General features: G+C 40.6%; 1 protein-coding gene and 1 pseudogene across 4 annotated transcripts in view; both read right to left on the bottom strand.

The window, feature by feature from the left end:
- The window catches only part of ACAP2 (ArfGAP with coiled-coil, ankyrin repeat and PH domains 2), a 139,601-nt gene extending 124,105 nt beyond the window's left edge, over window positions 1-15,496 (bottom strand). For all 4 annotated transcript variants that reach the window (XM_053918505.1, XM_053918507.1, XM_053918506.1 and 1 more), the window contains exon 1: window positions 15,459-15,496. In XM_053918505.1, coding sequence (XP_053774480.1) covers window positions 15,459-15,481 — 23 coding nt within the window. In that variant the 5' untranslated portion in view covers window positions 15,482-15,496. The remainder of the gene's footprint in view (window positions 1-15,458) is intronic.
- On the bottom strand, window positions 6,372-8,777 carry LOC112320431 (fructose-bisphosphate aldolase A pseudogene; annotated as a pseudogene).
- Window positions 15,497-16,120: the final 624 nt, after the last annotated feature.

Below are 16,120 nucleotides of genomic sequence, written 5' to 3'. Positions count from 1 at the left end.
TTTTTAAAAATAAAGCAATTTAGCAATGTCTGAAGGGGCACATACCCTTCCACCTGGTAGTTCTACTCCCTAGCTCTTATACATGTGTTGACATGCACAGGAATTTCCTAACGTTATAAACGTAGTAGCACTGATAAAAACAGAAACAAATTCAATGTCAATCAACAGAAGAAAGGCTAAAAAGTGTTTCCTTACAATGGATTTCTAAATGCCATGAAAACTATGAAAATAATATGCATCAATTAGGTTGAATTTCACATATATAACACTAGATGTAAGACATGTCAAACAAAACACTTCCAGATAGCCTGTTATTTGACAAGTAGCTCTTTCACCATAAGCTTAACATGCATGTCATAAAATATAAAAGGAAATGATCCCAACTTATAAACCTATTCACCAATTTGAAATAAATGTAAAGATCTGAAATCTTAAGTCTCCAGTCCATCTCTTTCTCAGTTTCAGGTTGCCTACTGAAAACATCTGCCTGAATGGACCACGCATAATTCAAAAAGTAGGCATTTGCTTCACAAAATCTGCTCTTCTCTGACTCAGTGAGTAACAACACTATTCGCACAGCTGATCAAGATAAATCTGGACAGCTCCGGCTGGTGTGGCTCAGTTGGGTGGAGCATAATCGCTGCATAATTGAAAGGCTGCAGGTTCGATTCCTGATCAGGTCATATACCTAGGTTGTGGGTCTGGTCCCGGGCCTGGGTGCATGAGATCCCCAGTCCAGGCATGCATGGGAGGCAACCAATCGATGCTTCTGTCTGACATCAATATTTCATTCTCTCCAAAAAGTATGGAAAAAAAATGTCCTCAGGCATATATTAAAAAAAGAAGATGATGATAAATCTGGACAGCATCCTGGACTCCTTCTACCCCGTCCCTCATATCCAAGCAAACACAATGTCCCAAACCGTTTTACCTTCTAAATACTTAAATGCTCTCTCACTTCTATCTCTAGAGCAGACTACTAGAGCAGTCCATCTACTACTAGAGCTGACCATCATTTCCTCTCAACTGAACTGCAGCAATCACCTTCTAAAGGACTCTTCCCACACCAATGAAGTTAATTACATCAACACACCGCATTGAAAATGTTCTTTAACAAGCAAAAGTATTAGGCTGGCCCAAAAGTTCATTTAGTTTTTCCTTCAGATGGCTCTAGTAGCACTTAGTTGTCTTTAATTTCATTCAAAGCAATTTGTTACATTGCGTTGTGACAACTGTTACATCACTGTGCATTTTTAAAACACTTTGAACAAGGAGACTTCAGTTCACAAAAAAAAGAAAAAGAAAGGAAGAACAATTATGTTTATTTCCTTCCCTGAAATTTATGAACAATATTAAAAGAAAAAATATATTGATTTGTACTTCTGGTCAAGATAGTGGCACAGCTATACACAGCTCGCCTCCTCACAAAACCACAGCAAAATTATAACTAATCTATAGACCAACCATCACTCAGAACCGTCAAAAATAGACAAGAATAGAAATCCACACACTATGGAATTAGAGAATCCACATCTATCCATACTGGTAGGAGGGGTAGAGACACAGACTGGGCTGGTTCCACACCCACATGTGGTGGAAAAATTCAGGAGGGATATCTCGGGAGCAAGGAGTCCCCACACCACACCAGCCCTCCCACCCCCCAGCCCAGGGTTCCAGGGCCAGGAAGATAAGTCCCCACAACTTCAGGCTGCAAAAACCAGTGGGGATTGAGTTGGTAGAAGAAACTTCTAGAATCCCAAGCAGTTCCTCTTAATGAACCCACACACGATTTACTCAGATTCATTCACTCTAAGCTCTAGCAACGGGAGTAGCGGCTTGAAAAGCACCAGTGGCATACAGGAAGGAAGTGAAGGGTCTGGCATCATGGCAAAGACTGGGGGACAGACAGTTTTCTCCCAGACAGAAAGAAGGACAGAGGCCACTGTCCCTTTTCTGAACCCTCCTGCCATGGAGCCACAGAACCCGCAGGTGGGTGACATATGGGAGACTCCATCAATATTGTTTGTCCCGCCCTACAGATCAAGTGAGACTCTACTCCATCCAAATTATGGGCCCATCCAAGCTGTTAACAGTGGCTTTTCCATATGAATGGCTGGTCTTGGCTCATGCTTCACAACTTCCTAAATTCTCTCAAAAAAGCATTAGCTAGCCTCAGCCAGCCCCAATCCCTGGTACCTTACTAAATGGTCCCAAACCCAACACTAGCAGCAGCCAGCCTAGGTTCACAACTTGGCTTTGCTGGGAACCTCCAAGCCTAGCACAAGTAGAAGCCATCTGCAGAATGCTTTGTAGCTCATGCAGGGTGCCCCTGGAAAAACACAGGTGGCAACTGACCTTACCCTGCACCAACTGGGAAACCCCAGAGCCTCACACTCAGCAGACAACTACAGACCACGTGGGAGTACTACTACCCTGCCCTGCACAGCTGATCCTCCATGGAGGATGGAAGTTAGTGGTCAGTGGTCACAGCCAGTCCCTGCAGCTGATTGGCCTGGATAAATCCCTCCATTGACCAGACAAGAGCAATCAAGGCTCAACTACAAGAGGAGGGTGTACTCAGCCCATACAAAAGGTGCACCTCAAATACACGGCTTGGATGATAGGGGAGGCTGTGCCACTGGACCCCACAGGACACCTACTACATTAGGCTATGCTACCAAGATAGGGAGTCATAGCAGCTCTACCTAATACATAGAAACAAACACAGGGAGGCTGCCAAAATGAGGAGACAAAGAAACATGGTCCAAATGAAAGAACAGATCAAAACTCCCCAAAAAGAACTAAACAAAAGAGAGATAAGCAATGTATCGGACGCAGAGTACAAAACACTGGTTATAAGGATGCTCAAGGAACTTAGTGAGGACCTCAACAGCATTAAATAGATCTAGTCAGAAACAAAGGATACACTAATTGAAATAAGAACAATTTACAGGGAAACAACAGTAGATGGGATCTACATAAGGAGGCCAAGAATCAAATCAATGATTTGCAACATAAGGAAGCAAAAAATAACCAATCAGAACAACAACAAGAAAGAGAATCCAAAAAAATGAGGATAGTATAAGCAGCCTCTGGGACAACTTCAAATGTTCCAACATTCACATTATAGGGGTGTCAGGAGGAAAAAAAGAGCAAGAAATTGGAAATCTACTTGAAAAAAAAAAATGAAAGAAAATTTCCCTAATTTGGTGAAGGAAACAGATATCAAGTCTGGGAAGCACAGAGTCCCAAACAAGATGGCTGCAAAGAAGCCTACTTCAACACACATCATAATTAAAATGTCAAAGGTTAAAGATAAAGAGAGAATCTTAAAAGCAGCAAGAGAAAAGAAGTTAGTTACCTATGTAAAGTTCCCATAAGACTGTCAGCTGATTTCTCAAACGAAACTTTGCAAGCTAGAAAGGACTGGCAAGAAATATCCAAGGTTACGAAAAGCGGGGACCCACAGACAAGATTGTTCTACCCAGCAAAGCTATCATTTAGAATTGAAGGGCAGATAAAGAGCTTCCCAGACAAGAAAAGACTAGAGTTCATCATCACCAAACCATTATTATTTGAAATGTTAAAGGGACTTATTTAAGAAAAAAAGATCAAAACTACGAACAATAAAATGGCAATAAATACATATCTATCAAGAATTGAATCTAAAAAAATAACTAAGCAAACAAGAAAAACATAGACAGGATCATGGATTTGGAGAGCATTTTAATGGTTGCCAGATGGGAGGAGAGTTTTGGGTAATGGGTGAAGAGATGAGAGGATTAAGAAGTACAACTGGCCCTGGCTGGTGTGGCTCAGTGGATTGAGCACAGGCCTGCAAACCAAAGGGTCACCAGTTCGATTCCCAGTCAGGGCACATGCCTGGGTTGTGAGCCAGATCCCCAGTAGGGGGCATGTGAGAGGCAACCACACATTGATGCTTCTCTCCCTCTCTTTCTCCCTCCCTTCCACTCTGTCTAAAAATAAATAAAATCTCTATAAAAAAAAGAAAAAGAGTACAATTGGGTAGTAACAGAATAGCCATGGGGATGTAAGTACAGTATAGGAAATGGAGTAGCCAACAAATTTATACACAATACCCATGGACATGAACAATGATGGGGGGATTGCCTGAAGGAGTGGGTGGTGCTGGGTGGTGGAGGACATATGGGGAAAAGTAAGAATAACTGTAATAGCATGATCAATAAAATATAATTAAAGTTAAAAAGTCAAAAAAAGGATCAAAACTATAAACAATAAAATGTCATAATATGCATATCTACCAACAATTGAATCTTAAAAACTAAGCAAACAAGAACAGAGACAAAATCATGGATACAGAACATGTTTTGATGGTTGCTAGATGGGAGGGTGGTGTGGGGGAATGTGTAAAGTGGTGAGGGGATTAAAAAGTAGAAATTAAGAGGTAGTTACAGAATAGCCTTGGGGATGTAAAGTACAGTATAAGAAATGGAGTAGCCAAAGAACTTATACATATGACCCATGGACATGAACAGCGGTATGGGGATTGCCTGAGGGAGTGGTGGGTACAGGGAGGAGATGTGCAAAGGGGGAAAACTGAGATAACTGAAATAATGTAATTAATAAAATATAAATTTAAAAAAATTAATAACAATTATTACAGGAAACTCCATCCATTATGAAACTAGGGAATGGCTAGAGTCCTACACCATCAATAAAAATGTATGTCCAATACCAGAAAATAAGGACAAAGTGTAAAGTGGAGCTCCCACAATATCACTAATCTCAAGCAAAGTACATTTTTAATTAAATCAGAGTTCAGAAAAGTTCTATTAATAGCACAGATAACATGATATGCAGACACACAGTCTCAGTCTTAGCTGAGGCTCCAAGGCTTGTCTGCCAACTACTTACACAATGCAAAATGAAGTACTAACGCACATGGACAAAATCTGCAATGGAATTTTTACAACACTTAGCTGATTACCCATCTATGAGTATGTTTTTTGAAGGATGGAGGTGGGAAGGGCTTCGATCTAAAGAAGAGATGGAAATTGTTGGGATACGGGATTTCTTTAGAGAGAGTTCTCAATAGACTCTCAAATCAAAGAGGGGTGGATTGGTGCTTTAACCTCACATCTAGTAGTAAGGAAAGGGCTCAAGGATATCACTCTATAAACTTTATATCTGTCTTTTGGAGAGTAGAGACTCTATGGAATGGTTATCTGACTTCTAACCTGAGAAATCTAAAGACTATCATTTGATTGAGGTAATCCACGACAGAACAGAAGATTATAATTACAAAGTAGCCGTACTGTCACTGGTGGCTGATCAAGGTGCTTCCCATTTAAAAAATGTGAGCCACTTTAGGGTTGTCTTGGGCTTCTTTTAGATCCTGGAATTAGGAGACCTCTGCAGAAAGAGGCTGAAAATGTGCCCCAGGTGCCAAAGGACTGACAGAACAACCAGCCCAGCAAGAAGCATTTGGTTTTGACAGAAGAAAAGCAGTTAGAGATCCCCACTGATGGAGGTTGGGGAGTAATAATAATGGAAGTCTAACACACTCTCTAGGTTTTTTTTTTTTTTTTAATTCCTTTATTGGAGTATAACTGATAAGACAGTAAGCTGCACACAATTTGATCAGTTTTGACATGAATATACCCATGAAGCCATCAACACAATCAAGATAACAAACATATTTATCATGCCCTTTTGTAATCTCTGCCTTCTGTTCTCCCACCTTTCCCAGGTACTTTCTGTCACTACACTTTAAACTTTCAATAATTGTATATAAATGGATTAGTATGTACTCCTTTTGATCTGGGTTCTTTATTCAGCATACCTATTTTGAAATTCATCCATGTTGTAGCATGTATCAATACTTCATTCCTTTTATTACTGATTTAGAACTTTCAAGAAGATACCAGTTAGTTTATCCTCTCACTTGATGGACATTTGGGTTGTGTCCAGGGTTCAGCTATTAACGAATAAAGCTGCTATAAACACTCATGTACAAGTCTCCTTACAGACATATGCTTTCTCTCTCATGGTAAATACCTAGGAGTGAAATGACTATACAATACGGTAAGTATAACTTTTTTTCCCCCTCCTCCTTAAATTGTTATTTATTGGCAGTGGGCTGGAAAGAGCACTGAACTTAGCATACACATACAATACCACACACCAATGTCACAAGGGAGGCAAGAGTGGGAAAGAGCAGCCTGGAGCCACTGATGAGACCCGCCCTTCAAGAGTCAGCAGGGCCTGGAGTGTTGAGGGGGCAGCCTTAGAACACCTCTGTTTAGTAGGTGTGGTTGGAGATGAAGAGGGATTTGCTGGCTGCAGCCCTGGCCTGACCACTTGGGGTGTACTTTCCTTGGCAGGTAAGGCTGTTGGCCAGTGCTCATTTGGCATATTCCTCTTGGGCAGCCTTCAGGTTCTCCTTCTTCCCACCCCAGGCCTTCAGGGCAGAAGCCTGCAGGGCTTGGTCATAGGACAAGGTCAGTGCCCATGGCTTCAGCAGGAGGCACTTGATTGTATTGAGGTTGATGGATGCCTCCTCCTCACTCTGACCTCCAGATAGGAAGGTGGTCCCAGGGAGAGCAGGGGGCACTGTGTAGTGCAGGGCACTGACAGTTGCCATGGCCATCTCCTTATTAGAAAATTTCTGGATACAGGTCTGTGGTGACCATATTGAACTTCAGCAAGGTGCCTTCCAGGTATATGTAGTGGTAACTCAGAGCCTTGTAGACAACAGACAGCACCTTTTCAGTTATGTACTGACAGCACTTCAAGTCATGGTCCCCAACAGGGAGGATCTCAGGCTCCACAATGGGCACGATGCCATCCTGCTGGCAAGTGCTGGCATAACAGGCCAGAACATTGGTGTTTTCCATGATGGCAAGGGTTGAGAGGGTGTGTTCCCCAATCTTCAGCTCACAGCAACACTTGGCAAAGTCAGCTCCATCCTTCTTGTGCTGGGCACAGTGCTCAGACAGCCCATCCAGCCCTTGGTTAGTAGTCTACCAATTTGTTCCTGCCAGGGGTACCATGCCCTTATCTACCTTGATGCCCACACCACCACCCTTGGGTTTGATAACTTGGAGGAAGGGACGCCCATCATCTGTCTTCTCATAGAGTGTCTCATGGAAGAGGATGACACTCCCAATGCAGGGATTCACACAGTCATCATCAGTGAGCAGCAGCTGGCAGTAGAAGCACTGGTTCTCCGTGGTGTTCTCAATGCCAATAGACCACTTGGCAATGCTCCCAGTAGACTCATATGCAGCTAGGATGCCCCTGCCGAGAGCCACAATGCACTGAACAATGTTAGCTCCTTCTTTTGCTCCAGAGTCAGTGCTAGGTATTGGTAGGCATGGTACCAGTCAGTTCCTGGCACAGGAAAGGGGCGGGTCTGCACAGTGCAGTGGTGGAGATCTGCAGGGTGGTGAGTCTGTTTAACTTTTTAAAGAAACTGCTAAACTGTTTTCCCAAGTGTTCTTGCCATTTTACATAAACCACTGGCGGTGTATGAGGATTCTAGTTGCTCCACATACTTGCCAGTACTCAGTATAGTCAGTCTGTGTCATTTTACTAGGTTTGTAGTGGTATCTCAGTATGGTTTTTATTTGCATTTCCCAAATGACTGAAAAAATTGAGCATCTTTCCATATGTTTATTTGCTGTTCATACATCATACATACATAATTTAGCTAGTCCCGAGAGAAGTACGCAGGTTTCTGGAAGGTGCTGACAGTAACAGTGAGACAGAAAGGATGAATAGGAGTAAGCTAGGAAAAGGGAGTGGAGAAAGCCTTCCAGGCAAAGGGAACAAACAGCCTGTTCAAATCCTAGAGGCAAGAGGGAATATGAGCTTGAGAAGCTCAAATAAGACCTGAGGGAACTAGAAATCTACATATGTATATAATATCTCAAAAATTTTTAATGTTGGTAACTTTTTAATCAATGTTAAATTTTTAACATTATGCAGGCCAACACAGTGCATGGCAAGCAATGCACATCTACGGGCTAAATAACCCCATGTTAGCCAGTTTGTAAACTCTGATGGAGAGAGGCTTATAAAATAAGATAATTACTATAGTTGATCCAATATGTAGACATACAGCTATCAACTAAGATTTATACCCTGCAAACAAAAGTATATATTTTCTATTTAAATATTTATGGACCATTTTTTTAAAATTGATTTATTAATCCACACAGAAAATTCGTGTTTCATAAAGCAGTAATATAACAAATCACACTATCACAATGTAATGAAGTTAAAAATAGAATAACAGCAACAACAATAAAACCCAATCACTTAGGATTTTTAACAACTTTCTCCTAAACAGTGTCAAGTGAAAATAAAAACCACATAGCAAAAATACAGGGTAAATAATGATAAAAACATTTCACATCAAAATTGTTTAACTCTGTTAAAGAGAAAGCCACAGGTTCATAATCACATCACAGATACTAAAAGCCCATGACACCAAACCTAGATTTTGTAGAGGTTCAGAATAGACTTCCCAAAAAAGTGCCACTTTGGTATGTGATTTTGAGCAGAAGGCAATCAACATGCTGCAGGCTCAAAAGAAACCTCCCCCTTAACAAATATCAATTAGGGGCCTTGCCCATAATAAGAGTTTTCACTAGAAACGACTTTTTATGATCCATAGGGCAGGGCAAACTTTTAACTACAGAATATCTGTTCTTCTTATCACCTTGCAATGACTCTCTGAAGCCCCAAGGTGCCTTGTATTACTCTTAGCTCAGAATGTCTACCTACGTCATTATCCCTGTCTACCTCTGAACCTGTTATGAAGGGTTCCCATGTGTATCTATGTATTAAACTTGGTTATTTTCTCTTATTAATCTTTCTCAAGTAGATTTAATTAGTAGGCCAGCTGAAAGAACTTAGGAGGGTACAGGAAAGTTTCTTTTTCCTCCCACAATTTACCGTATATTGGTGTGTATAATGTGCATTTTTTGGCCAAATTTATGAGGGTAAAATAAGGATGCACATTATACATGGGTAGTACTAATTCCGTATCTGTATAAATGTTTTTAATTCTTTTATTTATGCTTATGTGTTAAAAGCATAACTCTGGAAAAACAATAATGATATCTGTATGCAAAATATTATCCTGGAATACAATAATCAGTTTTGTTTCTAAATATAAATAAGGAACTGAATTAAAAAATTAAAATTGAAGATTTTTTCCTGAAAGTTTGGACCAAAATCGTAGGTGTGCTATATACATGACAGCTCATTATACACAGCAAAATACTGTAATACCTGATCTAATTGCAGTTTCAGCCTCTTCCAGAAAGGTAATCTTAATCAGCCAATCTGGAATTTTCTGGTCAAGTACCAGTAAGGCAATCCGTCCTGTGGGCCAACTCCATTTCACCTCACTTCCCACCCCATTTAAAGAACAGGCAATCTGAATTTCTGGGCAAGATGGAGGCATAGGTAGATACACACACTTTGCTCCTCGTATAACCAAATGAAGGACAACAAATTTAAAAACAAAAAACAACCAGAACTGATAGAAAATCAAACTGCATGCAAGTCTGACAACCAAGGAGTTAAAAAAGAAACATTCGTTCAGACTGGTAGGAGGGGTGGAGATGGGCAGCCAGAATGGAGAAGACTCGCAGAAAGGCGGTGGCTGGCGGAGCGGGTGGTGCCACATTTGCATGTGGATAAACCAGGAGGAACAACTGGGAGCCAGACAAACCCTGCAACCCAGGGTTCCAGCGTGGGCAAATAAAGTCTCAAAACTCCTGAATGAAAAAAACCTGTGGGGATTGCGGCAGCAGGGGAAACTCCCAGCATCACAGTACAGTTCGTTAGACAGACCCAGAGGATCCTAGAATGTACAAATAACCACCCACCCAGAAATCAGCATGAGAAGGGCCCCATTTGCTTGTGGGTGGACAAGCAAGCAGCATTGTTCCCTCTCTGACCCATCCCCCACATACAGCACCACAAAGCAGGGATGTGGGTTGCCCTGTCCTAGCGAATACCTAAGGCTCTACTCCTTTACTACGTAACAGACACATGGACACAAAATAAATATGGCCGAAATGAAAAAACAAATCAAAACTCCAGAAAAATACAACTAAGCAAAGAGATAGCCAACCAATCAGATGCATAGTTCAAACATTGGTAATCAGGATGCTCACAGAAATGGTTGAGCGTGGTTGCAAAATACAGAAGAAAGTGAAGGCTATGAAAAGTGAAATAAAGGAAAATGTACAGGGAACAACAGTGAAGGGAAGGAAACTGGGACTCAACTCAACATTTTGGAGCAGGAGGAAGAAACAAACATTCAACCAGAACAGAATGAAGAAACATGAATTTAAAAAATGAGGAAGCTTTGGAACCTCCAGGACAACTTTAAACGTTCCAACATCCGAACCACATGGGTGCCAGAAGAAGAGGAAGAGCAAGAAATTGAAAACTTATTTGAAAACATAATGGAGAACTTCCCTAATCTGGCAAAGGAAACAGACTTCCAGGAAGTCCAGAGAGTCTCAAAGAAGTTGAACCCAAAGAAGCACACACCAAAGCACATCATAATTATGTTACTCAAGATGAAAGAGAAAGAGAGAATCTTAAAAGCAGCAAGAGAAAAGGAGACAGTTACCTACAAAGGAGTTCCCATAAGAATGTCAGCTGATTTCTCAAAAGAAACCTTGCAGGCAAGAAGGGGCTGGAAAGAAGTATTCAAAGTCATGAAAGACAAGGACCTACATCCAAGATTCCTCTATCCAGCAAAGCTATCATTTAGAATGGAAGGGCAGATAAAGTGCTTCCCAGATAAGGTTAAGTTAAAGGAGCTCATCATCACCAAGCCCGTATTATATGAAATGTTAAAGGGATTTATCTAATACAGGGAACCATTCCACGCAGCATGGGGAATGTAGCCCAGCCTGATTTGGTAAACCAACGGGGAGTGAGGTCAGCACACAGGACCCATGCCCACAGATAGGTTCTCCCGTGGGGAATCAGGCCTGCATTGTACCTAGGCTGCTTTGAGGTTTGCTTTTTGCAAAAACTCCCTCACCCTGAATTGAGGCAGCAAATGTTTACTGCATATCTTTAAAGTAACTTCCTAAAATCTATGCTAAACACTCCAACGAGTGTAACCAGTTCAACCACTTTTCCCCTTGCATTTGCAAATATCCTTCTTTGATGTAATTAGCATCGTCCCTCTCCTTTGTTATCTGTAAAAGGTAACCACCTAAAGTGAACCTGTGCATAGTAAATGAGGACCATCCTTGACGTAATGTACCCAGAAAAGCAATAAAAGCCTGTCTAGGCAGAGGTCGGCGCCCTCTCTCACTCAGAGAGAGGCCATGTTGTCCCTTTTCCTCCACAGGACTCTGTAGTCCGTGTGAATTTATTTGTCGCAACCACAACACACGGACCCCGAGGGCCGGGATCCACATCAATCTAAGAAAAAGAAGATAAAAAATATGAACAGTAAAATGACAACAAACTCACAGGTATTATTAACAACTGAACCTAAACAAACAAACAAACAAAGCAAACCACTAGAATAGGAAGAGAATCACAGAAACGGAGTTCACCTGGAGGGTTATCAGCAGGGAAGGGTGGGGTCAGAATGGAGGAAAATGTACAGGGAATAAGAAGCATAATTGGTAGGTACAAAATAGACAGGGAGAGGTTAAGAATAGTATAGGACATGGAGAAGCCAAAGAACTTGTATGTATGACCCATGGACATGACCTAAGGGGGCTGGGAATGCTGCTGAGAGGGGGGTGCAGGGCAGAAGGGAATAAAGGGGTAAAAAATGGGAGAACTGTAATAGCATAATCAATAAAATATATGAAAACAATTTTTTTAAAAAAGAATAACTTATCTGACAGAGATCCCAGAGATAAACCCAAGTCACTATGGTCAATTAGTATTTGACAAAGGGGGAAGAAGCGTAAAATGGAGTAAAAATAGCCTCTTCAACAAATGGTGTTGGGAGATCTGGACAGTATATGCAGAACAATGAAAGTTGACCACCAACTTATACCACACACAAAAATAAACTCAAGATGGATAAAAGACTTAAATATAAGTCGTAACACCATTAAAGTCCTAGAGGAGAACATAGGCAGGAAAATCTCAGATATTCGAGGCAGCAATATTTTCACTGATATGTCCCCTAGAGCAAGAGCCATGAAGGAAAGAATAAACAAATGGGACTTCATCAAGTTAAAAGCTTCTGCATGGCTAAAGAAAACATCAGCAAAATGAATAGGGAACCAACCACATGGAAAAATATATTTGCCAATGATACCTCGTTCAAGGGTTTGATCTCCAAAATATCTAAAGAACTCACATGACTCCACTCCAGGAAGACAAACATCTCAATTAAAAAATGGACAAAGGACAAGGACATTTCTCCAAGGAGGACATATAGAGAGCCCAAGAACATATGAAAGGCTGCTCAGGATCACTAGCCATCAGAGAGTTGCAAATTAAAACCACAGTGAGATACCACTTCACACCAGTGAGAATGGCCTTCATTAACAAATCAACAAATAGCTAGTGCTGGCGAGGTTATGGAGAAAAGGGAACACTCGTGCACTGTTGCTAGGAATGCAGACTGGTGCTTCCACTCTGGAAAACATCGTGGAATTTCCTCAGAAAACTAAAAATGGAACTGCCTTTTGACCCAGCAATTCCACTGCTGGGATTATACCTTAATCCTGAAACACCAATTCAAAAGATCCTATGCACCCCAATGTTCATAACAGCACAATTTACAATAGCTATGTGCTGGAAGCAACCTAAGTGCCCATCAGTAAATGGCACATTTACCATGGAATACTAAGTATATGGTATATTTACACAATGGAATACTACACAGCAGAAAGAAAGATGGAGCTCCTACCCTTCAAGACAACATGGATAGATCTGGAAAGCATTATGTTAAGTGAAATAAGTAAGGTGGTGAAAGAGAAATACCATATGATCTCACCTATAAGTGGAACCTAATCAACAAAACAAACAAGCATGCAAAATATAACCAGAGACATTAAAATAAAGTACAAACTGACAGTAACCAGAGGGCAGTGGGGAGGGGATAAAGGGATGAGGGAGGGGAAGGGTTGTCAAGGAACATGTATAAAGGACACATGGACAAAGCCAAAGGAGGTAGGATCAAAGAGGGGAGGTGGAGATGGGTGGAGTGGTGGGCAGTGGTGGGGAAAAAATGGAGACAACTGTACTTGAACAACAATTAAAAAAAAAAAAGTTAAAAAAAGGAAGGAAGGAAGGAAGGAAAGAAGGAAAGAAGAGGCAATCTCCAAGATAAAAACCTTTGCCATTTCCTTCCTCGCAAAAGATGTCCTGGTCTAAAAGTGATCCTTTCTTTTCTTAATAGCACCCTTTCCCCACCTTTCTTCTTATTAAAAACTTTCCATTCTGTACAATCCCTAGAGTGCCCTTCTGTTTGCTAGATGGGAATGCTGTGTCATTCATGAAGTGCTCAATAAAGCCAATTTGATTTTTACTCATTTGAATTTTTTTTTAACAACTCCAACAAAAGCTAAGCTCATCCTGACCACTGTGGCTCAGTGTGTTGGATGTCATCCCACAAACCAAACAGTTGCTGGTTCGATTTCCGGTCAGGGCCCATGCCTGGGTTGCGGGCCAAGTCCCTTATTTGGGGGCATGCGAGAGGCAACTGATCCTATGTTCCTCTCATACATGTTTTCTCTCCCTCTCTCTAAAAATAAATAAATAAAATCTTTTAAAAAAAGCTAAGCTCAAAGAAAAACTTAAGCTGTTGAAAACTTTACACTGAATATTAAACAAAAGAATGCAAATGAACTCAAAAAGTTAGATTTACTTTGTTTTCTTCCTCAGAAAAGTAGAAAAAGGGTATTATGAACATGAAGTCAGATACAATAAAAAACCGAATAAACGCAAGAACTTACTTTGGGAGGTAGATTTAAAAAATAGGAATCCATATTAACAAAATAAACAGCAAAAAAAATCAACTACAAAATTAAGAATTAAGACAAGATATCCACAATATTTTGTATGACCCTATGTTGTGTAAATTGAAAATCTAAGTGAGATACATACTATATCAGTTTCCTAGGGCTTCCATTCAAATTACCGCAAACTGGATGGCCTAAAAGAAATTTATGCTCTCATAGTTCTAGAGTCTGAAATTAAGGTGATGGCAGGGCCATGCTGCCTCTGAAACCTGTAGAGGAGGATCCTTCCTTGCCTCTTTCTAGCTTCTGTTGGTAGTCACGAAATCAAGGCTTGCAGCTGTATCATTCCACTCTCTGCCTCTGTCATTACAAGGCTGTCTTCTCCCTGTGTGTCTGCCTTTACACTGTCTTCTGTCTTCTTATAAGGACAGCAGTTATAATGGATAAAGGGCCCACCCTAATCTGGTATGACCTCATCTTAACTTGTAATTATATCTGCTAGGACCCTATTTCCAAATAAGATCACATTCTGAGATACTGGGTTAGGATTTCAACATTATCTATTGGGGGGGGATACAACTCAACCCATAATAGATACTTTCAGATAAGATAAATTATCAAAGAGTGGCGCCAGAAAGGTCATATCAAGGTGAATTATATGAAGATTTCAAAAACAAATAATGTCAAGATCAAATTATACCTGAGCCTGAAGGAAAAAGTAGGCATTTGTTTTTGTGTCGTTTCTTTTTCATTTCAAAAAGTCAATATAACACTACTACTGATACCTAAAACAGAATAATTGCTCACTATAACATGAATATTAATACAAAATTGTAAATAAAACATAAGCAAATAAGCTCTAAGTATACTTTAAAAAATTATGACCTATCAAAATTACTTATAGGACTGTAATAAATTTAAATATTAGTAAATCCATTCATTTAATTTACTATGATGATGGGTCAAAAGAAAAGTAAATTGATTATCTCTGCTATAGACTAAATGTTTGTATCCCTCCCCTTCTCCCCCACCAAAATTCATATGTTGAAACCCTAATCTCTAGTGTAATGATTATTTGGAGGTGAGGCATTTAGGAGGTATTTACGGCTTGATTAGGTCATGAGGGTAGAGACCCCATGATAGGATTAGTGCCCTGGTAAGGAGATAGGGCGACCAGAGCTCTCTTTGTAAGCCAGGAAGAAGGTCTTCACTAAGAACACAACCATGCTGACACTCTAATCTTGGCCTTCCAGCTTCCGGAACTGTGAGAAATAAATGTTGGTTGTTTAAGTCTATGCTATTCTGCTACAGCAGTCCAAACTGACTAAGACGGTCTCAGACAATAAAACAGCAAATGACAAAATTAAACAGCCATTCCTGATTTATAACTGTTTTATTTAAAAATAGTCACTTCTTGCCCTGGCTGGTATGGCTCTGTTGGGTGGAGCATCATCTGGTAACTGAAAGGTTGCAGGTTCAATTCCTAGTTGGGGCACATACCTAGGTTGCAGGCCTGGGTACATATGGGAGGTAACCAGTTGATGCTTCTCTCTCGTCTCAGTGTTTCTCTCCCTTCCTCTCCTCTAAAAAGCAATGAATAAAATGTCCTCAGGTAAGAATAAAAAAAATTGCGGGGGTATTCTTGACTTTGTGTAGGAAAGTTTTCCTAACACCAGTTCAGGTGATTCTGAGGATCCATTCATTAAAGCTGGGGAGAGTGAAACAAGGAAGGGCTTAGCATAGAAGCAACAGAAGAGGCTAGGCAGGGCTGCCTTAGCTCACTGGGAAGTCAGTGAAAAGAGGCCTTGGGGACAGGTTCAGGGGATTAGACTGGGGCAAGCTGCTGCCGCCCATTTCTCCCTGGTTGCAAGTCCCTGTGGGGACCCCTGGAGTTTAAGAGATGCGTGCCTATGGGGGAAGAAGTAAGGGAAGGAAATGGCACAGGCTGCTCCCCAGAGGGAGAGTGTGCATTTATTTTAAAAAGAAGAAAATTTTTTTAATATATAAAAATAGTCACTTCTTTAAGATGAGACACACACACAGAAAGAGCGAGGGGGAAAGAACAAAGCACTAATATTTGGTTGGACTAGTCCTCATTTTTTTTTTTTTTTTACTGGAATAAAATTTATCAATATTGTCTAAAATTTTAAGTGTATATCCTC

Source organism: Desmodus rotundus, chromosome 2 (assembly GCF_022682495.2).
Source record: "Desmodus rotundus isolate HL8 chromosome 2, HLdesRot8A.1, whole genome shotgun sequence".
Classification (NCBI taxonomy): domain Eukaryota; kingdom Metazoa; phylum Chordata; class Mammalia; order Chiroptera; family Phyllostomidae; genus Desmodus; species Desmodus rotundus.
Note: the sequence above shows the minus strand (reverse complement) of the source record. Positions and strands in the feature narration are given on the sequence as shown.